At 45.8% G+C, this 24,012-nt stretch overlaps 1 protein-coding gene across 2 annotated transcripts in view; it reads right to left on the minus strand.

The window, feature by feature from the left end:
• Nucleotides 1-520: 520 nt before the first annotated feature.
• The window catches only part of COL2A1 (collagen type II alpha 1 chain), a 47,499-nt gene continuing 24,007 nt past the window's right edge, over nucleotides 521-24,012 (minus strand). For both annotated transcript variants that reach the window (XM_072654504.1, XM_072654503.1), the window contains 35 exons: nucleotides 23,806-23,850; nucleotides 23,108-23,206; nucleotides 22,442-22,495; nucleotides 20,635-20,742; nucleotides 20,164-20,217; nucleotides 19,918-20,016; nucleotides 19,226-19,279; nucleotides 18,607-18,705; nucleotides 18,072-18,125; nucleotides 17,314-17,367; nucleotides 16,848-16,901; nucleotides 16,494-16,547; nucleotides 16,116-16,160; nucleotides 15,737-15,835; nucleotides 15,377-15,484; nucleotides 14,236-14,289; nucleotides 13,832-13,885; nucleotides 13,455-13,508; nucleotides 12,449-12,502; nucleotides 11,644-11,751; nucleotides 10,712-10,765; nucleotides 9,920-9,973; nucleotides 8,648-8,809; nucleotides 8,217-8,324; nucleotides 7,628-7,735; nucleotides 6,920-6,973; nucleotides 6,441-6,548; nucleotides 6,053-6,106; nucleotides 5,839-5,946; nucleotides 5,516-5,569; nucleotides 4,742-4,849; nucleotides 4,091-4,379; nucleotides 3,296-3,483; nucleotides 2,746-2,988; nucleotides 521-2,175 (listed from right to left, as the gene is read on the minus strand). In XM_072654504.1, the coding sequence (XP_072510605.1) occupies nucleotides 2,029-2,175; nucleotides 2,746-2,988; nucleotides 3,296-3,483; nucleotides 4,091-4,379; nucleotides 4,742-4,849; nucleotides 5,516-5,569; nucleotides 5,839-5,946; nucleotides 6,053-6,106; nucleotides 6,441-6,548; nucleotides 6,920-6,973; nucleotides 7,628-7,735; nucleotides 8,217-8,324; nucleotides 8,648-8,809; nucleotides 9,920-9,973; nucleotides 10,712-10,765; nucleotides 11,644-11,751; nucleotides 12,449-12,502; nucleotides 13,455-13,508; nucleotides 13,832-13,885; nucleotides 14,236-14,289; nucleotides 15,377-15,484; nucleotides 15,737-15,835; nucleotides 16,116-16,160; nucleotides 16,494-16,547; nucleotides 16,848-16,901; nucleotides 17,314-17,367; nucleotides 18,072-18,125; nucleotides 18,607-18,705; nucleotides 19,226-19,279; nucleotides 19,918-20,016; nucleotides 20,164-20,217; nucleotides 20,635-20,742; nucleotides 22,442-22,495; nucleotides 23,108-23,206; nucleotides 23,806-23,850 (3,243 nt within the window). In that variant the 3' untranslated portion in view covers nucleotides 521-2,028. The remainder of the gene's footprint in view (nucleotides 2,176-2,745; nucleotides 2,989-3,295; nucleotides 3,484-4,090; nucleotides 4,380-4,741; nucleotides 4,850-5,515; nucleotides 5,570-5,838; nucleotides 5,947-6,052; nucleotides 6,107-6,440; nucleotides 6,549-6,919; nucleotides 6,974-7,627; nucleotides 7,736-8,216; nucleotides 8,325-8,647; nucleotides 8,810-9,919; nucleotides 9,974-10,711; nucleotides 10,766-11,643; nucleotides 11,752-12,448; nucleotides 12,503-13,454; nucleotides 13,509-13,831; nucleotides 13,886-14,235; nucleotides 14,290-15,376; nucleotides 15,485-15,736; nucleotides 15,836-16,115; nucleotides 16,161-16,493; nucleotides 16,548-16,847; nucleotides 16,902-17,313; nucleotides 17,368-18,071; nucleotides 18,126-18,606; nucleotides 18,706-19,225; nucleotides 19,280-19,917; nucleotides 20,017-20,163; nucleotides 20,218-20,634; nucleotides 20,743-22,441; nucleotides 22,496-23,107; nucleotides 23,207-23,805; nucleotides 23,851-24,012) is intronic.

A 24,012-nucleotide genomic window follows, 5' to 3' on the forward strand; every position in this document is an offset into this window, starting at 1 on the left:
TAACAAATGCTTATTGATGGATGATTGTTCATTTCATCCTCCATTTCACTCGTCAGCCCCACGTGGAATAGTTATCAGGTGTTCTTTATTGTATTAGGCATCCAGAAAGTGAACAGGATTGGGCATTGGTTCAACCAAGGGGGCCACAGACTGGAGTGGGATAGGTGTTGAAATGAATCACTTTTCCACTGAGAGAGGAGAGTTTGACAATAAATTAGAATCAGAGGACCTTGGTTCAAATACCAACTCTGGTCACTTCTCATTGGTCACATGTATGGTCTTTTGATCCTGTGAACTTGATTCTAAAATAGATGTGACAGAATTGTTGCAAGTATGGTAGGAGGGGAGGTCAGGAACTACTTCAATTTGTTTGTCTGGTTTAGTCCAATATGGGTTTTTCTGGTCCAATAAAGGTTTTTCTCCCCTGCTGTAGGTTTTTGTAGGGGTCCTGTCCCTCCTCCCCTTTGGTTGCCTTTGCTGCAATGGATTATTTATCATAAAATAAGAGCCATTTGGGTATTGGTTTTTAATGAACATTTTTTTATTTGTCTTATTTGGTTTGTCATGGAATATCCCAGGTAAGATAAACATTCAACAAAGATTACATCATAGAGTGGAAATTAATACACAAACAAATCCAACAAAGGTGTCTTTTTAGTTTTTATTTTTGAAAGAAAATTGGTCTACTTTTTAACTGTAGAGGAAGGGAATAGGAAGAGGGAATGGAGAAAGGGCAGAGACAGGACAAGAACTATCCATGGAGAGGGTGTTATGTGTGTGTTTGAGGCTCCTAGTCTAGGACACTTAAATTGGCATTGTCAAATATCTTTAGAAATTTATTTTACAAAATAGTGCAGAGTCCTTGGTCCCGGCTCTTCTTGAGATTGCCTTGCCTCCCTCTCTACCCCCAGGGCCGATAACTTTTACTCTCTAGTTAACCCCCCCCAAAAAAAGTCATTGGAAAGCAAGGAGCACCTGATAGTAGTGGGGAGGGGAAAGGACAAGGAGAGAGGATGCAGTTTGATCCACAAGCCTAGCTGAGGAAAACAGGAATGGAGAAGCAGGGACTCCTACCCCTTACCCAAGTCTGTCTCATACAGCTTTTCCACTTGTATTTCAAGCATCTACTCCCCCTGGCTTCTTTCCTGCCTCCACCCTTGCCCTTCTCTGGGAAGTTTCCCTGATGTCTCCTACCCAGTGGTCAGTGGCCCACACATGGTTCTCACTCCCAAAGCACAGGCTGTATCTGCCACTCCTTTCCATCTAAACCTTCCCCAGGAGGGAAAACCCAGAATTTGGGGGTTCCACTGTCATCCTCAAAAACAGGGCTGTCCTCAACTCCCAGTTAAATGTGTGTTTCTGCTACTGGGTTCTGTTTGGCTCCAAGGTTGACAAGAAGAAAGAGGCTTCGTTTTACTGTGAGGTAGCTTAAACAAGGGAAACATGAGGCTGATGTGGCCTCAATTTCCTTCATCTTGGTTGAAAAACAAAAACCTACCACACAAGAGGGGGGCAGGTCTTAAGTTAGAAAAACTGTTGGCCATCCCTCCAGAGAGAGGGATTGAAGGAATATAAACAAAAGAACAAAGCTCAGATCAACTTGTACTTTCCAACAAGGTTTTTTTATATCAATTGATGTTTTAAAAAATACAGAGGTGTTTGACACAGAATAGCACCATTGTGTATGATACACACAACTCCTGCATCTGTCCGGCACCTGAAGGGTTCATGCTTAGTCCGGGGGCTTTAGCTCACACCAGTTAGTTTCCCGCCTCTGCCTTGACCAAAAGGTCTTACAGGAAGATAATAAATAAATAGATCACCGAGGTTTTACTTCGAGGTCTGCCCAGTTCTGGCCTCTCGGAATAGGAGGGGGGGAAATGTCCAAAATGTAAGCATGTGGACGAATGGGCATCCGTTGGGGTTAGCCATTCAGTGCAGAAGTCCTAGAGTGACTGGAGATTGGAAAGTACTCAGGTCCTTCGGGTTTGGTACATATTGTGTTGGATTGTTTCTGGGTTTGGGTTTTTACAAGAAGCAGACGGGGCCGATGTCCACACCAAATTCCTGATCAGCCCCTCCAATGTCCATAGGTGCAATGTCAATCAGGGGGAGACGGGAGGTCTTCTGTGATCGGTACTCAATGACTGTCTTGCCCCACTTACCAGTATGTTTCTAGAAGAGAGGGGGAAAAGATAATGTTCAGTAAGTGTATAAACTGCTCATAGAACAAGGTTCCATTAGAAGGACTTCTTGTCCTGGGCAGGGACTCACTAGCCAAACCCAAATGCCCCTTTTCTAGCTTATGGAAAACCTTCCAGTTTAAATTCCTTGTACTCTGGGAGGAGCCCTTTCTTGCTCCTTGCTCCAGACCTCTTTTTCTTGCCTATTTAAGATTTAATCCTTCCAGGTAGTGGGACTTATTTATATCTTAACTATACTCTCTCTCAGGCTAGCAATAGCTTCAGAGCCATCCTGAACACTCACTGTATGTAAATCCTTAGCTCCTGAGGCATTAAAAGTAGAAGAATATGGAGTCAGGAGATGTCATGCCTTTCTTCTATATGCTATTTCCTCAAAGATAAACCTGATATCTTGGTCAAGGACTCTGGGTCACAGACATAGTTTGTTTGTAGGTTAGTTCCCGTCCTTACTCCACACTTAGCCTTAGAACTTAAAGAGGAGAGGATCCTCAGTGGAGGATCTAAGGTCCAATTTGACTCGTGTTGTGTGGGGGACCCTCACCGTGCAGCCATCCTTCAGAACGCTGTATGTGAATCTGCTGTTGCCCTCAGCCCGGATCTCAACGTCGTTAGAGCCCTGGATCAGCAAGGCCTTTTTGAGGTTGCCAGCTGCCTCATCCAAGTAGGCAATGCTGTTCTTACAGTGGTAGGTGATGTTCTGGAAACCCTCAGTGGACAACAAGCGTAGGAAGGTCATCTGGACGTTGGCGGTATTGGGAGCCAGGTTGTCATCTCCATAGCTGAACTGTTAGGACAGAAAGTAGCATCAGGAGGCCCAGAGGCCAGTCATATGGGGAGGGATTGTAGACTCCTCATGGCTCATGGAAGTCTTTGTGTGGGGGAACAGGCATTCTGGTTTCAGGATAAAGGAGACATTGGGTAGGGTTCTCCTAGAGGGTCCCTCTGACCGTTCTTTTCCTTCCTCTATAATTGGAGGCATTCATTCCTACCTTTCCCTAGCTGCTAGGCCTAGATCAATGGAAGGTCAAAACAAATAAGAAAACAAGACTCCGCTGGATCATCTCAATCTCAGGACAGGTGGGGGCACTCACATGGAAGCCACCATTGATGGTTTCTCCAAACCAGATGTGCTTCTTTTCCTTGCCCTTGCTGCTCCACCAGTTCTTCTTGGGGACGCTTGATGGGTTGGGGTAGACGCAGGTCTCACCAGTCTCCATGTTGCAGAAAACTTTCATAGCATCCAAGGTGCAGCCCTGGTTGGGGTCAATCCAGTAGTCTCCTGCAGGGAGAGAGGTCTCTTGGATCAGAACTGGGCACCTGTTAACTTGTTGAACTCTGAGTAGGGAGAGCAGTTTGCAATACTGAGGGGAACATGGGGCAGAAGGAAGCTTGGATAACTGGACTAAGGCTAACTAGTTGGAACAACAAAGACCATGAGGAGAAAGTAGGGAACAAAGCAAGGTATGAGGAGGTCAGTGAAGAGAAAGAGAAATGGCTGTTGGAGAACCCAGGGGATGGAAGGCATGTAGGATATATGAGAAAGAACTCAAAGGAAGTCATGGGGAAAAAATGTTTGGGAGCTGGTGGTCTAGTAGGAGGGGTTGGTCTGCTTGGGTTCTAATCTTTCACAGAATTGACCACAGCAAAGTTCAGTATGCAAAGGACTGCATAAGAGAAGTGAGCCTGGTGGTTGGAGCAGAGTCTACTAAGGTCCTGCAGGTGGGGCAGGAAGAAAACACTGGGGGCTTAGTGGAACTTTGGAATTTTTGAAGCCTCATGCTGAGTTCTGATCCAAGTAACTTCTCATTTTACATAGAACCACAGAACCACAGAACTTGAATCTGGCACTTTCTGAGCTTCATACGGTCCCTGCCTTCATTACTCACCACTCTTCCACTCAGGATGACAGAGTTTCAGGTCTCGGCAGGTGCGAGCTGGGTTCTTGCGAGAGCCCTCAGGGCTTCGGATGCTTTCAATCTGGTTGTTGAGGGACTTGAGGGTGGCATCCACCTCAGCATCATGTTGTCGCAAGTTGCCAGCTGCTTCGTCAGCTCGCATGTATTGCAGGGGGTCAGGGCCTTTCTCTCTCTGGCCTAAGCCAGCAAAGGCAGACATGTCGATGCCAGGGCCAGGGGGACCTGGAGGTCCAGGGGGTCCAGGGTTGCCAGGAGGACCCTATGATAAAAAACAAAGAACCCCAGGGAAAAATCAGACCTTTGAGTCGGGAGAGTGTGCCCATTTCATGTACATCCTTACTAGCTAGGGACCCAGGAAGAAAGGGTCTTCTTCTAAGACCTGACAGTATCCTCTCCAGAAAGGAGAATGTAGTCAGCACTGGGCCAGGATCTAGATTACCCTGTTTCTCCAAACTCTACCGACTTTGAGCCCTTCCAAGATCCTGGGAAACCCCAGGTAGGAAAGATAAGGGGACCCTGCCACCCACGTAGTTACTTATAGACCTCAGGTGATTAGGAACCCAGGAGTTGCTGTGGTTCCAGAAAACTCCGTGGGCATGTTGATGGGGATGGGACACTTACAGCAGGGCCAGTTTCACCAGAGCGACCTCGAGGACCAGGGGGACCAATGGGGCCAGGGATTCCATTGGAGCCATCTTTGCCAGAAGGGCCCACTGGGCCAGGTGGACCCTGAAGACCAAAAAAGAGAAATGGTGAGCACCCTCAAGATTGGGTCTCACTCCAGTTGCTGGGAGACTGTCCTGCAAGTGATAAAGATGTGAGGCAGGCATACACACATACATACACACAGAGAGAAGATCCTACTATTATGGGGATGCTGGAGCAGGTGTTTTTTAAAAATCAGGACTGAGCTGCTAACTCATGATCAGTTGGTGGACCACTATGACCATTTGATCCTTTTTAGTTGTAATTATACATGATCAGTGGTATCCCAGATTGTGTCATTGAGGCTTATTTTGCTTCTCTGGGTGACTAACTTCACACACAACCCTAGATCCCCCTAATCTACATCTAGTTTGATGTTACAATGATCCAAAGGGCAAAAAAAAAGGATTAGAAGTGGAAGGAATATAGGAATATACTTTGGGGACATGACAGAGAATTGGCAAGTGTTGTGTAGAGAGAAGGGGCACAATCATGGGGCCATGGTCACTCACTGATCAGGGGAAACAAATCAGATCCAATTAAGTCCCATGTGCCAAGGACCCCAGAAATATCCATCCTCAAAATGTGAACACTGAACCCATGGCCTGACCTCACATTTGGGATTCTTTTTTACAAACCTGGCAAAGAGCCCACTTTCTCCCCCCATCCCTACAACTTCAATCTACTTACTCGGGGACCGGAAGGACCAGCAGGACCAGAGGCACCTTGATCTCCAGAAGGACCCTGTATTGGAGAAAGTCAGAGGTCAGCACATAGATAGGTCTCTGTCTTTAAGTGAGCAGGCCTCTCTGACCCCAAAGAGGTAGGTAAGAGTAACTGTCCTGCATCAATAATAACCCTTGCATTCTTTTTCTTCTACCTCTCCCAAACCCTGGGAAAACTCTGAGTCTGACCCAGGATGATCCCAACTTCCTTTCATAGGGCAAAACCCCTAGTGGGTTCTGAGAAGGTTAGTGGACCATGGGCAGACAGTCATTAGCAGCAGTACTCACAGGGGGGCCAGGGAGACCTTGGAGACCAGTGAAGCCACGGTGCCCTTTCAGTCCTCTCTCGCCAGCCTCTCCAGTTTCTCCTTTGTCACCACGGGGACCTTGAGGACCCTAGAAAGCAGATGAACAAAAGAGTATGAGCCAAAGCTGGACAGGAGGACAAAGTTTGTCCTCTATGTCACTGACAAGCCCCATTACAGGATTCTCAGGCACTTACTGCAATGCCCCTTGCTCCAGCTGGCCCTGCAGGGCCCATGGGTCCTTGTGCACCCTGGGGAGAAAAACAGAACAGCATCAGAGAGAAGCACAGGAGCCAGAATATTCTGTTCCCTCACCTCCCACCTGCAACTCGGAGCAAAGGTGTCAGGCCTGAGGCTCGTCACTGCCCCATTCAGCTTGACCCAGCTGAGCTGAGTAACCTGGAGTTACTTTTCAGTCTCTACCCTGCCCAGAGATGTCCCTAGGACCAGAGCTGGGAGTTCAGGACAGGGCACATCAATAAATATAGTCCCCATCTTCATTTTGCCACTTGTAGCTGCATCCTGGTGGCTTGCATGAAGCTCCCCATAGACAAACCTAGATATACTTTGACAAAAGACACTCACAGCTTCTCCTCTGTCTCCTTGTTTGCCTGTTGGTCCAACGGGTCCGGGAGAGCCAGGGGGTCCAGGGGCGCCAGGACCACCTGCAGGACCTGTTTCACCACGATCACCCTATCAGGAGAGAAATACCAGACTACCTGTGAGGTGATGGACCTTCCCTTCTTTCATTCAAGACTCTTCAAAGGACTATTCTACTGGTAGTTACAGCCCAACCAAGCCAAAAGGGAGCTAACACCTTCTCCCAGGGCTAAAGGAGATTGTATCTGCCTCTCCTTGCATCTTTCCCCACCTCCTCCCAGCAGAGATTGGGAGATAATTTTCTTAGGACCAGTGCAAGGTTTGACTTTAATTTGGTCTGCTGCAACCAAGAAGCAGAGGCTTGAGTCCCAGTGAAGAAAAAGTGCCTAAGAGGTGGTTATTGATGGCAAGGAGATGTGTGTACCTGTCTTCCTGTGACCCTCATGGGAAGGAGTCACACTCACCTTAACTCCTGCTGCACCATCTCTGCCTGGAGGCCCATCAGCACCAGGACTTCCCTGTGCAAAGGAAAACAGAAATGAGCTCAGGGTTGCCCTTTCTCCTCCTCCCCCATTCCTGTTTTGTCTATCCCAGTCTTGGCACTCTGTCATTTCGACACCTCTTTAGCTGTCCTCTGGTGGAAAATGTTCTGAAACATATCTATTCTTTGTAGATGGAGCTGGTCCTTCCCCAGACCCATTCAAAGATCATTAGGGTCTTTAGTAAGCAAATTCCTCCTCAAATTTTCAAGGCTGGCCCTTGCCCTGTCGACCCGTTTCTTCTCAAGTTCTCCTTCCTCCTCTCATTCATTTTCTTTTTCCCTTCTTTCCCAGCATCTAGTCCTGAGCACTTATACTCCCTCTGCCCCTTAGTTATGTTCAATTCAGTCACCCTCTACTATTATTATCCTCCCATGCCACCTTGGCTGCTCAGGAGCCAGCAATTCTAAGCAAATGTGTCAGGACTGAGGTGTGTCATTGCCCCATTCAGCTTGACCCAGCTGAGCTGAGTAACCTGGAGTTACTTTTCAGTAACTCCTAATGCCCCTCCTAATGACTTCTTCTATTACAATGGAGATAGTGTTCACTGGAGAGGCCAGAATGAAACAGATCTTGGAATTCTTCCTCCTGCATAGCGGGAGTATTCTCCTGTGGTAGAGCTCCATCACTCACCTCACGCCCAGGTTCACCAGAAGGACCAGTCAAGCCAGGAGGTCCCACAGGACCAGGGGGGCCACGATCTCCAGAACTTCCGGGAGCTCCCTGTTTGCCAGGCTCACCCTAGAGAAAGGTCAAGAATACGCACATTGAATTCACAGACCCACTAGTAGTTTTCTACAAGAGGACTATGGTCTTTCACTTCAGCCATTGTGAAAGATCTGGGAAGCCAACAGCCAACTGATGCTATCAGACAGATAGCCAGGCCATGCTGATAAAGTCTCAGTCAGTCTTCAGGACTGGGCCCTGAGCAGAAGCTGACTCTGGGATCACTGTTCTCCCCACATCTCCATTGTAGATCCTGGAACTTGGTTAGCCACCCTTGTCTGTAGTTCCAATAAAGGAAGGATAATGAAGGGATATATCAGGAATCCCCTCATTTGAAGGGTGGGGGAGGGAGTAGGGAACCTTGGAAATAGTTTCTATGTGGGGAGGAAGGTTGACCCATGGGACCTCAGTGACAACATGATTTGTTCTGATCAGTGCTCCAGACCAACATCTGGACTACTGTCCAATTCAATAACCAAGAGAGATGAATGCTTACTGAAGGGCCAGGAAGACCAGGGAAACCTCTTTCACCACGTTGACCAGGCAATCCAACAATTCCTCTTTGACCAGCCAGACCCTGGGGACCTGGAGGACCATCAGGACCCTGGAGGAAGAAGAAATAAAATTAAAGCTGAGCCAAGGAAGCCAATTCATACCTATCCCCACAGAATTACTTCTCAAGGAATTTCAGTATTATGGTCCTTTTCTCTCCCTCCCGCTTCCCCTCCCCAGCTTTAATCCAAAAGTTACCCCATTTACTGGCCATAGAAAGTGGGTAGGAGAGGGAATAGGCAGGTTTGAGAGCTCCCTCTGATCCTTTGAGAGCTCAAAGTGCTCAGCTCTGAGCTGAGTCCTTGGGAACCAGCCACTGGCCATATTCATAGGGCACCCCAAGAAGAAAGAAGAAGGATGGGCCACTAGACTTACTGAGGGACCATCATCTCCTGGTTCTCCCTTCTCGCCAGGGGCTCCAGCAGGACCTTGAAGCCCAGGATCACCAGCCCGACCTGGGGGACCACTGTCTCCCCTAGCACCTTTGGGACCATCTTTTCCAGAAGCTCCAGGAGGACCAGGGGGGCCAGGATTACCCTGAAGAAGAAAACACAGGCAATCAGACCCAGGTCTCCACGACTTCCCACTTCAATCCATTAGTGACCTAGGAAAAATCTGCATATGCCTTTGGCTCCCTGGGCAGAAGAATTGCAAAATCCACCCTTGCCTTCCAGGAGCCTTCATTGTTTCCTCCATTTAAGGTAATCTGGCTCCAATCTGCTTCCCAGTCTTATGATCTACTATATCTTCATTTGAATGGTCTAACCTTCTGCCTCTAGGACTTTACTCATTCCTGGAATGCCCCACCACGTACCTAAATCCTATCAAATCCACAGCTCCTATGATATCGGACATAAGCGTCAGCCCTTCAGAGGGAGCTCTCTCCCTCCTCAGAGACTCCTATAGAGGCTCCGATGGACTTCTCAGAGTTCATACATCAGGAGGTACTTCAGCTAGGAGACTGCTTCAGTTACTGCTTTATAGGACTAGTGTTCTCTTTTTATGAATTGTATTTGTCTCCTGGCTGGATAATAAGGGTTTTTTATGTGCAGGGACTATAGCTTATGCTTTCAGTTTTTGTTTTCAGGTTCCCACAGTGCCTAGGATAGTGCTGGGCATATCCTCAATGCTCAATAAATCACAGAACCTGAGTTAGGAAAAAATCTCTCAGATCTAGTCCATCCGGTCCAACTGTTGAAGAATGAACTGTCTCTGCTGTGTTAATTAAAGGCAATTGAGTTCTCTCTGAGTCAGGAACTTGTGGATTCCAGTGGGCATTTAGTCCCAAACCCACTAGAGAGTGTTATTCCCAATTAGTGGAGAAGGTGGGGATGAGGGACAAATGCTCCCCCACTTAAGAGATAGTTCCTCTTCCTTCCCACAGCTGCTTATGTTAGGCTGGCTTCGGTCTTCATGTGCAAGAAATTCCTTGCCTGTTCTATTCTCCCAAGTCCATTCAGGTACTCAGGAAGGAAAAGACAAGGTGATTCAGTGCAAGTGTGCTGATTGCCTGGTTTGGGTGGCCTGTCCCAGTCTGTGGTGCCAAGATGCTCAGTCCTGTCATCCTCTTCCCTACCCCCAAAGTCCACACATACACATCCCAGCCCAGGAAGCAGAGGGAGAAATCAGCCAGGATCAATCACTCACATTGGAACCTGGGGGTCCAACTCGGCCAGCAGCTCCTGGGAATCCAGTGGCTCCCTGAGTAAGGAAAGAAAAGTCATTGAACCTAGGACCAGGATGAAGCTCTTAGAACAAGCTTAGAGAATAAATCTCTAAGTCTTAGATTCTGGGGGTCTAAGAAGCTCCTATGGTTAGGGTCCTGGGGCTATGAGGGAGGAAGGCAGAACATGGGAGGTTTTCTGTCCATAGGTCCCAAGGACTGGTGGGCCCAAGTGCTGACATTAGAGATGCCTCACCGAGCCCAGGCACTGGGCTCTGATTCTCAGCCTGCTCCCATAAAGTAGTGCCCACCTAGAGAGGGGATGGGGTCAATAAAGGAAAGAAAAAGCAGTCTGAAGCAAGGCAGAGCAGGCTCCCAAAACACACCATGTGCTATTGCATGGGCATAAGCCCAACCCCCAGCCCCAGCTCCACCCCCACCATGAAACTGCCGCCCCCCTTTTCTGGGGTTGGCAGGATGGAAAGAAAAAGAACAAAACAGTGGAACACAAATAGAACAGCAATGAGAATAACAGAAGTGCTCTGTCTCTAGGACAAGCACACAAGGCTTATCCACTCCTTTCCATCTCTTCTGAACGCTTTCAGGGGCTCTCCAGATGATTTAAAAGCCTAACAGAGACAGGAGCTGAGAAAGGGCCCTGTATTCTCCCAGACCTTCTTCCCTTACTTCCTATAATCTTCTCCAAGTTCCCCCTCTCTCTGTTCCCTACCAAAATAGATTGGAAAAGGAAGGAAAAGGGACAAGATGACACTCACAGGAGGACCCTGGGCACCACGGGCTCCTTTAGGACCAGTCACTCCAGTTGGACCCTAGGATGGGAAAAGAAAGAATTAAGTGAGTTGGGTAAAATAAGAGTGGCATACTATCTTAAAGGATCCTTTTTTGGGGACCAGAAATCAGAAAAGGAAAGATTCTAGATACAGATAATATACTAATAAGTGCTGAATTTCACCACTACAGTCAGTCAGAATATGCATCTCTTATTTTGGGAGATCTCTGGGGATGGAGATGGCCAACCTTCCCTGGAAGCCTGCTGTAATATCTCACAGAGCCAGCACTACTGGAAGTTATTCCTGATATATCACCCCCAACCCCAGTTCCTATGGAGATGCAATAACTACTTCTATTCATTGTGAACATTGGAAATAGTGGTCTCTGCTTGGTTCCATACACACACACACACACGCACACACACATACACACATGCACACACGCACACACACATACACACACACACACACACACACACACACACACACACACACACAATTCCTCCTTGCTCCAGGGATGAGTTAGTCATCCTGAGCCTTCCTCTCTGAATTCCCACTCATCTTTCCAGTAGCTTCTCCCTGAGATTCAGAAATACAGATATCAAGGTGTTGGCTTTTGCTGCCTCTAGGTCTGGGCTCATAGACAAAAGGATCAAACTACTCCCAGAAAGCTGGTTCCTGAATGGAAGCCTGGCTCCAACCCAGGGAAGGCCCCTCTGAAGGTCCCCCATGAAGTCAGACTACCTGAGGTCCTAGAGGTAGCAGCAACTCCATAGCATCAACCTACCCCTCGTAGCCATGACCTTGACTTTTTATGGCCGGCTTACCCTAGCCCAGGCCAAGTACCTCTTTCTAGGAGCCTGGTAATGAATCCAGGCTCCCAGAATAAAATCTTGAGAGAACTTAATGCCACCTACCTGAGGCCCAGGTGCTCCAGATGGACCCTGAGGCCCAGGGGCACCAGCATCTCCCTTCTGACCAGATTCTCCTTGTTCACCCTTGGCACCAGGCTGACCATCAGCACCCTGTTTCACAGAAGAACAAACATGGATGAGAGATGAGCAAAATAGCTGATACCCCTTCTCCAGGTTAATAGAAGTGTGTGTTGTACTGTGTTGTGTTGTGTCAGAAAGCACACCATAGCCCCCGTATATATTAGGAGAGGGTTAGAAAGAAAGCTGAAGTTTTCTCCAGATCTTTACATAGTTATTATACTACCTCCTTATATCCTACAGGTAAAGACAGAGAACCAGGAAACACAGGCCTACCAGACCACCCTCCACACAACATCCATAACAGAGAGAAAGTTAACTATAAGAATGATGCCATGAGGGTCCATAGGCTTTGGGCTCCATTGAAATGGGAAAATATTATGTCATTATATGATTATCCCTCTGGATCAATCCAAGAAACTGCATGAAAATCCTTCTGAGAGGTTAAGCTATCTAGATGGAAAGATAGGAAGAGCTCTATGAAAACTCAGGGTTGAAAGAAATAGAGACAGAGAGGATTGCTCTGGTTTTTCTGGCTTTGGTATGTGGCCTTGGTTGGGGGCTCTGTGTTCCCCCAAATACTCCCAGGTCTTTCTATGAAACCAGATCTAACAGAGGAGAGCCTAGAGAGGCCCTGGAAAGTTGATCCACATCTCATTCTGGAGGCCATAGTGAATTGAATGGCAAACATATAGGTCCAGTGATTCCATAGGTAGATGAAGTTACTTACAGGAGGACCTGCAAATCCAGCTGGGCCAGGGGGTCCAGTCTCTCCACGTTCACCCTACAATACAAGAAATCCCAGTATCAGGTAAGGAACTTGACTGCCTTAGTTCTCATCCTGGAACCCAGAGATAAGGAAAAGTTGTGGCCACCTTGAAGCCTAGGCAAGCTAATGAGGGGAACCCACAGAGAAGGGAGACTCCTAATTTGGATTTAGCATCCCCCCCTGTCCTAATAAATAGCCATCAAAATTTGAAACCTCAAGTGTCAGGTCCTGTAATCTGTTGATCATAATGCTCCCTGGCATAAAATTACATTTTGACTAAAGCTTCTCAAATATAAAAATTCTTCTGACCAGTTCCTATTTGTATTTGTTAAAGCAATGATCTCCATATTTCACTAACATGCCCTAGGGACTAGGTCTAGGGCAGGGGTTCTTAACCATTGTTCATAGATCCCCAAGGAGTCTGTGGACAGATTCCAAGGGGTCTATGAACTTGGAAATTTTAATATTTTGATTACCATATTTCAATATGGTTAGTTTCCTTTGTAATCTGATCTATTTTATTTTATGCATTTAAAAACATTCAGAGAAGTGGGGCATAGGTTTCTTCAGACTTTCAAAGGGATCCACGACACAAAAAAGTTAAGAATGCCTTGGTCTAGGCTTTTTTAAAGGGTATCAGAAAGTAACTGAAAATTCCAGAGTCCTTTGACAAAAGAACAAATCCAGCTTCAGGAATCTACTTTTTAGCTCAATGGTCCTAAGCAGCAAGTAGTTCCTTGGCCAATGAAACTCAAGTATCCAGTTTTATCACATTCAATGTCCTTCATGGTCCCACCCAGGCCCAAAGAGAAGGAAAGGTGCACATTCCAGAGACAACCTTCAGAGATCCAAGCACCAACTAGATAGAAAAATATTCTGGGGCACCCAGGGAAGTGGGGTGCTAGTCTAGGTTTGAAGTGAGCAGGAGATCAGGGAGGGGTTCTTAATAATAGGAATAAGAACTCACAGGGGCACCACGGGCACCAGCAGTTCCAGCAGGACCAGGGGGGCCAGATTCACCCTAGAGAGAAGATAAAGAACCAGATGAAGGGAAGTGGGAAATCAACAGTGACCTTGGTACTTAGAAGAACCCTGTGACATCAACAAAGACCCCAGAACAGTAGAAACCCCAATCATTTTGCCAAATAGCCCCTGCTGAATAGTATCCTCTCTTTTGCCCTCAGTCTACAAAGAGAGAGAAGGGTCCTAGGTGATGGGCAAGGAGAAAAAATATATTTAGGGAGCTTAAAATGAAGAAATACGGAGGGGAATCTCCTGAGTTAGAATGTTGTCTATGTACACTGACAACTGTTACCTCAGGCAGAGAAATTCATAACAACTCACCTTCTCGCCATTAGGGCCAGCAGGGCCAGGGGGGCCAATGGGACCAGTCAGACCCTATGGAAAAGGAAAATAAGGTAAGGAAAGTGAGACTTTCTAAGGTCCTGGGACAGTAGGTGGGACAGAGCAGAGCTCCGTCATGAAGACTCAGTCACTGAACCAGCTGACTCTCTTGAACTCCCTGAATTTCATCATCTCCCATTGGCTCCACTCTACTTTTCTTTTCCATCCCAGTTGTCATTTAAAATGTTTCTGCCTCTGCTTGACCCATAGCAGGGTCTACCACCCCAAAAGCTTTGGGATTTCTCTCATACCTAGGGTTAAGTGCAAGAGACTGAATCACCAGGGAGAGTGTCAATCATACTCTCTGATTGGTTCTGCCATCTGCCACAATTCCCTTTACTTACTCTGCCGCCATCTTTGCCGGGAGCTCCCTCAGGGCCTTTTTCACCGACATCACCCTGAGAGGATAAAGAAAAGACTTAATAGGGATTCTGGACTCCATCCACCACTCCAGTGCAAGTGTTTTCTTAAGTAGAGCCTGAGTACTCTCCTGCAATGCCCAGATCCAACTTCCAGCTATGGAGATGACCAAGTTTGGAGAAGGGACCAAGCACTCATGGAGGAGGTCACAGGGTCAAGGAGACTGTTCACACCAATAAGCAGGGCTGGGTTAGTTTGTCTTGGAAGAGCTTTATTTCCAGCTGATAAAGGAGCCCTATGCTTTACTTAATTGGAAAGAATGCAGTGAAATGGAAAGGAGATAGGAGAGAAGAGGCTGAGAACCTCTTAAAGACTGTGAGCAGTAATCTGTAAAGCAAATCTAAGGAGCAAAAGAAAGGAACTATTTTTAGGATAGAGGCAGTAATGAGGAGGATGTTTATTTGGGGCAGAGGGAAGTGGTCTCATGAATCATATGGCCATAGAAAGATATGTGTGAGCACCATAGGTGCTTCAAGGAGGGGAGAAGGTGTGGAAGTAGAAAGGGACAGGTGATTAGTGGGGCACAGAGTCTTGCCTTTAATTCATCAAGAAGATAGGAGAAGAGGGAGAGTAGCAAAGGGAAAGTTTCTGGAAACCAAGGACACATTACAATAATCTAGATTATGGTCAACAACAGGAGAACAGGGAATGTACTTCCATTCAGGGAAGTACTAATTATCTAGCCCCTAGAGGACTATATAATTATATAGCCCCTTTCCAGAGGATCTCCAAGTCCTTCAAAGGGAGAGGAACATCATTATTTGGATCCCAAAGTCAGAGAAGCTGGTCCAGGCTTACACACAGATTTGTGTTCAAGTGGGCATGAGAAGCCAAATGTCCTGACTTCTAGACTCCTATCCTAATCACCAGATGCACCCTGGGGCCACTGAGCCATTCAGCAAAGTGTCATGTTAGGGGCTGCCATTCTAGACCATGGCAACTCCCTCCACTTCCCAATAGTGGGCTTCCCTGAGTATATTTTAAAACAATGCAGGGACATGATCTAGCATGTAGTGGGATGGATGGAGAGAGGAGTAACATTCATGCTTCAGAACTGGTACTTACTCTGTCTCCCTTTGGTCCAGCAATACCAGCTGCACCTCTTTCACCCGGCATTCCTTGTAGACCTGGGGGACCTTGAGCACCATTAGGGCCAGCTGGACCAGTAGCACCCTAAATAAAGAGAAAGAGTTTGTGATGTGAAAGGGCAGGGAGGTCTTTTCCTTCCCTTTCTCCCACTTGTATCCATATAATCTTCTCTGCCCATACTACCTTTTCCTATCCTATCCCTTCCCACTCTTTCCAGCTCTCTCTCCTTTATGGGCTCTTCTCCATCCTTTCCTCTAGAGGGTAGAAGCAGAGCCTTTGCCATATCTCAGGACAACATTACAAGACCCTGCCCCCAAATCCTCAGGACCTACTTACTTTAGGACCATCAGTGCCAGGAGTTCCAGGGAGACCTCGGGCACCCTGTAGACCCTGAGCACCAGGAGAGCCACGTTCACCTGGGAAACCACGTTCACCCTGTGGTAGAGGAAATCAAAGAAAGATCAGGGGGTAGAACATGATTAGGACATCACCTCCATGACAAGGGGTGGAGGAGAGTTAGGAGCAGATATAAGGATGGAGGAGACCAGGGGCACTTAACTAAGAGAGTATTAATCAAGCAAGAAGAACAGACTTTGAGGTATTGAATAGAATTTCTGATTCAGAGCAGAATAAAGGAAAGGGCAAGTCCCAGGGAGATATTCCAGAAATGGCCAGGTCTATGCTGTAATGTAACCCAACTAGAAATCATACTTACTCTGGGACCCACAAGGCCAGGAGCACCAGCTTCACCGGGAACACCCTGGGAAAACAGAAGGATGTAAGATGGGGAGGAAATTTCCAGAAGTCACGAGAGCTGGGTACCCAGGCAACAGTTTGCTTTGGGGCCCACAGAGGCAGACTCGTGGTGAGCTCAGGAAAACTGGGGAATTATGCTTAGCCTGGGAACCTCAGGTTACATTGCTTGCTTCTGTATGGAAGTGATGCTAGAACACCTCAACCAATGGGTTTTTGATAGAATTCTCAGCACAGAGAACTTTTAGGGTACATGTCTTCATTCTACATGTCTTGCTGGGAGTGCAAAGAACATCAAAAAAATCCTCTCCCTCCAGATAAGTAGGTTGTAGACACTCACCTGATCACCTGGTTTTCCACCTTCACCTGGAGGGCCAGGAGGGCCAGGGAGTCCCTAGAAGTCAAAGAGATACATATTAAACACAGGATGAAGGAGTGACTTGGTCCTAACAGCAATAAGTGGTCTCTGCATCTTCACCCTTGGCTCAGACTTGGTCTCAGGGAGAAGTAACAAAGGATAAATATTCTAAGAGACTAGGATGGAGTGACAGCCTTCCTCTCACCTCCTCCCTCCATTCCTCTCACTCAGCAGCCAGTAGGTGCCATCTCTCTTTGACAGTGTACACTGTGGTCCAGAAACAACCCTCATCTAATCCATCCCTGCCATGGGAAAAAGAATGAATCTGGCACTTACCTGGAAGCCAGATGGTCCAGGAGCACCCTGCTCACCCCTCTCACCAGCAGGACCCTGAAGGAAATAAGAGAAATAGTAAATAGATGAGAGTCACATAGGAAGGGGTCCTAGAAATAAAGAATACAGAGAGAAATTGTAGAAACCAGGAAATTCCTGGCCTTTCCAACACTGGGGGTACATATATGTGTGGTATATATACCACACACCAAGAGGAAGTTGCTATTCTCCCTATTTAGTAGCTTATACCACTGACAACCCCAATAGAAATTCAGAACAACCTGATGCTTCATGCTCTATCCATTCCCCAATGGTCATCTGTGGTATGATTGATGTTAACTTAGGACTAAAATGTCTGGGAACTATCCAGATCAAAATCTGCTAACGTTTCTAGATGGACTGAGGCATTCTCTGCCTCTGGGCTTCAAACCCAATTCCCATGTCCATGAGAGATTAGGCAAATGCTTACCGCTGGTCCAGGGGGTCCTGAGGCACCTGTTTCACCGTCTTTGCCGGGAAGACCCTAAAAAAAGAAAGAAAACCCAGTAGAGTGAACTTGGATGACCTCAAGAAATATTCCCTCTTCTGTTTATCTAGCACTCTAATTTCAGGATCCAGGATATCTTCTCCATCTCCATTTTCTCCACAAGTCTTTTTTTTAAAACAAGTCCATGAATAAAATCCACTTTCCAATAGCATAGAAATACACACATCTTTAAACTTCCTGGTTTCTTAGCAGGCTTTATATCAACTCACATTTTTCAATTCTATCTCTTTTTGCCTCTATTTCCATCTTTTCTTTGAACTTCAATGTATCTATGTGTTGTCCTTCCCAATTCCACTTCTTTCTTTTTCTTCTGTCATTGTATTTTTAGAATTAATTCTCATGCCACACTCATTTCTTTTCACATTTCTGGGCTTTCAATATCTTTTCCTAATCTTCATATCCCTCTTCCAATATGAAGGCTTATAAATGTCTACCAATCCATTGTCTCAAAGTTGCCAAAGGTTAAAACCTATGTCCTTCAGAGACTTTCTCTGGAATCTACCACAATCTGGGGCTCTGTAAAAAATAACCAACCAATGACTAGAGTGAAAGATGCCATCTCAATCTGTTCCTTTCTTGAGAGTGATGTTTATTAAAATGCTTTTTTTCCAGTATTCATCTTTGTCTTCCTAGGCTCACAACTGCTGTGGAGGTGTAGGAATAACTGTGAGCATAATTACCCTTAGTCCAGGAGCACCAGGTAGTCCCTTCTCACCAGCCTTGCCAGCTTCTCCCTTGTGGAAAGAAAACACAGTCTTGTGGTTAGGTGGTCTGAGTTAAGCCAAAGCAATTTGGACAAGCAGAGTCCTTGGGAAACTGACTGGGAAACAATATTCTCCCAAAAAGCAATTAGGTGGCAGATCAAGGATGAAGCACACTGCCAATTCCATATCCAGTTTGAGGTAGGAAATAGATTGGGATTGTCCAAGAACTCCCCACCATGTTGCAGTGTCATGCCCAAGACTATTGAAAATTAAAGCTGACTTCGAGGGCAGGTAGTTCTGAGGAGAATTGTGTTTCACCAGACCTTGGGTACTTTGGCTTCACGTAGCATAAAGCTTGTAGAAGGCACAATACGAAGGCTGGCACTACACACAAAACTGAGACTGATGTCTTCTATCAACCTAAGATTAGCAGTTCATGAACAAGAAATGGCAAAGAACACAAGAGGGCTGATATCCCACAGGGGAGGGGAAAAGGCAAGACATAACTTACATTGGCACCTTTAGGACCAGGGAATCCCATGACACCAGGCTGCCCACGAGCTCCCTGAGGTCCTGGAGGCCCAGGGCGACCATCCTCACCAGGGGCTCCCTGAAAAAAAGGACATCAGTTTCAAAAAGGACATCAGTTTCAGACACTAGAGATTGTCCCTCCAAGTCTACATACATAGGACCAGATAAGAGCAAGAACTTGAACTAGCCATATCTAACCATAAAGGGCTCAGCATAAGACTCTTCTAGTTTCAAAGAGATTAATCACGTGCTGGAGTGCTTGCCTCATAAACCCTGATCTAGAAAGAAAACAAACATCTTGGGCTTTCTCCATCCCTTTTCAATGCTAATTAGCTTCCTCTTGGCCCATATACTCCATTCAATACACTATAGTTTGTTCCCAAAGTCCCAATAAATAAGTCTCAAATATGCTACCCCCATGGGTCTCACTAGCCAAACAGTCTATTACAATCTGTACCCTTCCCCACTCCAAATCACCCACACCTATCTTGTCATTGCCCTCCCTACCCATATTCAGAAACATGTTTTCTCCTGACATACATTATTCTTCCTTCCCATCTTTCAGCCATCAGCCCCAGAAAATAAGACATTTAACTTACAGAAGGACCAACTTTGCCTTGAGGACCAGCATCACCAGGGCGACCAGTTAGACCCTGTGTAGAGAAAAGAAAACTGATATCAGGAGGCCTGAGTGGGAGGATGTTCTCTTCTCATTAGCTCACATTCTCCTTCAGGGTCTGCCCTTCCTCTACTCTTGGGAGAGAATGGCCATAAGGGGCAGGAGGAAAGACAATGGGGACAAGATTTCTAGTTCTGGGGTAATTAGTCATAAGATCCAAAGGAGGCAAAAAAGGGGTAGGTGGCACAGAATGAGCACCTGACTCCAATATCCTTCTTAGAATGGAAGGGCATCACAGACTAGAGTCAGATCCAGAGTCACCCCTGGATGCCAGCTCTTGATGCTAGGATTATATATTCTTTATTCGCTTTTGCTTAGCATCACCCAGAGACCTTGAAGAGTATATTCTTTCTGTAAAAGGATGTGGAAGTGGGCAGGGAAAGGAATTCTAATATGTACATATGTGACTCCACAGACATGAAGGAAGCAAACTGTTCCACTCTTCTGGGTCCTTCCTGAAATTACTATTACATTGGTCACCTTTTCTGGCCTTTGCCTATTTTACAAGTGTCCAACAATACTCCTTGCAGGGGTCTAAGATCTCTAATATATGGGTATGGAAGTTATATCTGTATCTTAGAAGCATCTGTCCAAAGAGGTTAATAAACTTACTCTAGCTCCAGGGAGGCCAGGTTCTCCAGGACGGCCGGGATCACCATTGGCTCCTTTGGGACCACCAAGACCACTGGGTCCACGCTCACCAGGGGCTCCCTGTCAAAGAGGATGTTAAAAAAAGAGAGGGAATTAGTAGGAGACCCATATAACATTCAGACTAGGGCCAAAGCAAAGAGCCCTGTGTGGGTAAACAAGCTCTGGGGTTAGATCCATAGATTTCAGGATAGAATGAAATATATTTACCTTGGGACCTGCCAGACCATCCTGACCTGGGAAACCACGGTTACCAGGAGCACCCTGAGAAGAAAGAAGAAAGTTAAGAAGTAAGAACAAATCCTGCTCAGGTCATAGAAACTAGAGAATATCACCTTCATCTGCCCAGAAACAAGGTTCTTTGGACTTCTGTCTTATTAGGGGCAGAGTAGTGTGAGGTGTTAAAAATAACTTCCTACCTAACTATGAAGGAGCCCAAAGGTTTTGTGTGTGTTATCATATGGAAGCACACAGACTAGGGCCAGAATCATTATCTCCAGCTTTTGTTATGGGAAAGGGAATAAAGGAAAGACTGAGGACCAGAGAAGTCAAGATTTGCCCAAGGACACACAGAGTAAGTCCCTGTAAATGGCAGTATTAGGACCCAACTTTGTAGCTCTCAGTCTGGTGACTTTTTAGCCATATCCCACCATTAGCTTGAGGAAGGACGGTTCTACTTACTCGCTCTCCAGGAGGACCCACAGGTCCAGCAGCACCAGGCTCTCCACGGGCACCTCTCTTGCCTTCTTCACCAGCTGGACCAGGAGGTCCCTGGGGTCCAGCAGGACCCTGAGGGGAAAGCACAAAAGAAAAATTTGCTAAGGATTTGGATGGTTCTTGGGGGCAGCTGCCACTCTGGTAAATCGAAGCAGCCCATAAGATGTTCTGATGAAATTCATCCCTAAGAGATGATTTAATTGGTACAGAAGACCCTTTCCACCAAATTGGATTAGGGCTTGAGAAAGAGGGGACACAAGACAGTTCCATGGTATGCATAGTGGCAGAAAACAAATCCAAAGATTCAATCTATACATAGCAGCAAAGCCGAAGAAGAGGGCCAAGGTCAAAGTCTACTAAGATATCCTTGACCAAAGAGGAAGAGAAAACATTTAGAAAATTACTAAGTGAATTTATCTAACAGGAAAGGTATAAAGTAAAAATTAAAATAATAAACCAAAGTTAGGAAAGGATCTCTGGAAATTACAGGAAGCAGGGCACTAGCCCCATCTCCACAGGGGCATCACAATGGGAAGCCAAGACCAAGCGCTACAGATAAGCCATCGTCTCTGACTCCATTTACTCAGTTCACCGGCTACAGTACAAAATCTGAGCCAGAGATGAGATGAAGTGAATTAGCTCAGCAATGAAAAAAATACTTCCCCCTGGCTATATTGTAGCTATCAACACTCTTGAGTGTAGCTTGAACCAGATGAAAATATAATTGGAAAATACTTAACAATATAAATAAAATTATGATAGAGCATAGATAACGTCAATATACAACCACCACCACCATCCCCCATTTTGGAATTGGAGCAAAAATCTTGTAAATCTAAGACACTGATAGACACATTCAGGGCACTGAGCTTTCTGTAACAGATACCTACACAGACTGGCTGATTCTTCTATTCCAGGATACCCTCACTTCTGCTCCCCAATTTCAATAAGTAAGACTAGATCTTCTAGAATATAGATGGCTCTAGGTAGTCAGATAAGAAACTCAAAATCTCCATCTACCATATATTGTTTAGGGTTCCCTATTCCTAGATTTCCAGGAAATATTTTGATAATGGAATCAAAGAATCTTAGCTCAGGAAGGAGTCTCAGAGTTTGTCCAACTTGAACTTGACTTAAGAATTCCCTTTACAGCATGCCCAAACTAATCATCTAGCCTCCAATGGAAGACCTCCAATGGCAGAGGAGGTTATGACCTCTCAAGACTGCAACTTCTATTCCTGGATAGAGCACCAGTTACTAAGTTTTTCTTTATATCAAACCTAAATCTACTTCTCTACAAGTTATGTTTCTACCCTCTAAGACCAAGCAGAATAACTGTAAACAGTCTATTCTATCCCATCACAGGCCTTCAGGAACCTAGAGACAGCTATCATCTCCCTCCTTGGTCCTCTGATCTTTATTTGTGATATTCTCCAGTCCCCTTACCATCCTGATCTTCCCCCTAAATAGCAGAGATGTGTCCAAGGCTCAAGCATAGAGCAAAAACATATAACTTTATCTTTGCCCTTTCCTCCTAGTACCAGGAAAAACTTAAATCAGTAACACTATTCACCCAAGAACTTAGCCTGTGCTAAAGAATTGGCCTGTGGTACAGAAGCATCTTCATGACCTTACTAAATAGCTCTCAGAAAATGAATATGTCTCCCAGGTGACTGGATGGTCTAAGGCCAAGGTTATGAGTTCTAATCTGGATGGACTGGTTCTAAGACAGGGAGAGCAGCAAAGAAAGGCTTCAGTCCCAGATACTTACAGTTTCTCCCTTGGGGCCATGTTCACCTTTGAAGCCAGCAATGCCAGGTTCTCCCTGAAGGAAGAGAAAGAAAGGTTCTCATTCGTAACCCTGTCCACTATAAAATGAAAATGGTGTGATGGAAAATGCCAAACACATCCAGAGAGACACCTATGGAGTCAGAATGCAGAGCAAAGCAACCTGCTTTCTTTTTTATTTTGTTTTGTTTTCTTTCTCACGCTTTCTCCCATTTGTGATCATTCTTCTGTGCAACACGACTAATGTTCAAATGTGTTTAATAGGAATGTATGTGTAGAACCCACATCAGACTGCATGCTCTCTTGGGGAGGGTGGTGGGAGAGAGGGGGAGGAATTTTGAAACGCATGGAAGAAAATGTTGAAAACTAAAAATAAATAAATAAATTAAAAAAAAAAGAAAAAATGAAAATGGTGTATGTATTAAAGCCATTGGTGCTCCCCAAAAAGAGAAGACCCATAATTCAGTGATGTGGAAAGGCAGGTCCAGTCTGACTGTAAGATTGTAGACTTAGGATTGGAAGAGATCCTAATGAGCATCTAATCCAAACTCCTCACTTTTTACAGATGAAGAAACTGATGTGGGACGGAATGCTCTGTGACCCAGCGACAAGGGAAGCCCTTCGGGACTCATAAGCTTGGGGCCCTTACCGTTTGACCTTTAGGACCTAGAGGGCCAGTTGCACCTTGGGGACCAGGAGGACCACGAGGACCAGGAAAGCCTGGGGCACCAGCAATTCCAGGAGCACCCTGTCAATATCAAGCAAAGAGCAGTCAGGAGAAAGGGGGATGAACACTCCATTCCAGGGGCTTTGGAATGGGAAATTAGAGTAAATTTGTGAGTGAAAGCAGGACTGCCATCTTCTTTCCCATTCCCTCGTCCATCTCTGCTCCCTCTTTTAGAGCACTGCTTATGATCAGAATAGCTATATGGTTCACGTACCAAATTCACCTCCCTGCTCTCAACCAAAGGGAACATTAAAATGCTACCTTCACTGGAAGCTCATCCTAACTAGAGGATGCAGAGATAAGGAACTCATAACCCTCCAGGCATGATTCACTCATCACTGCCCAGGATTTCAATTTTTTTTTAAAGCAGTGATCATACAGTCACAAATTCCAAAAAATTAAATCAGATAAAGTCCCTTACAGGGTGAACCATTTACAATAGAACTATCTCATTGCCTTAGATGATAATTTTAAAGTAAGCAAATATTAATCCCTAAATCCCTTCCCTGAGAGCCTTTCCCTGGTGTCTCTTCTCACTACTCAGAGATAGCTAGTCTATTTTTCATCCTAGGGCTATGGAACTAAACTGGAAGGGGGAAAGGCCAGGGGGCAACACTTACCGCAGATCCTTTGGCTCCAGGGATCCCATCAGCTCCAGGGTTGCCCTAAAAATAGAGAGATATTATTGGAGCAGCAGAAAAAGAATCTCACTTTTCAATCTTAGGGAAATTAATTGTGAGGCTGAGGACTAGCCCTGTCCTCAAAATAACAAATAACTTTATTTTAGATGACTTTGAATTGAAAAAAAGATAACTTTAAGTTGCTAA

Source organism: Notamacropus eugenii, chromosome 3 (genome assembly GCF_028372415.1).
Source record: "Notamacropus eugenii isolate mMacEug1 chromosome 3, mMacEug1.pri_v2, whole genome shotgun sequence".
NCBI classification, from domain to species: domain Eukaryota; kingdom Metazoa; phylum Chordata; class Mammalia; order Diprotodontia; family Macropodidae; genus Notamacropus; species Notamacropus eugenii.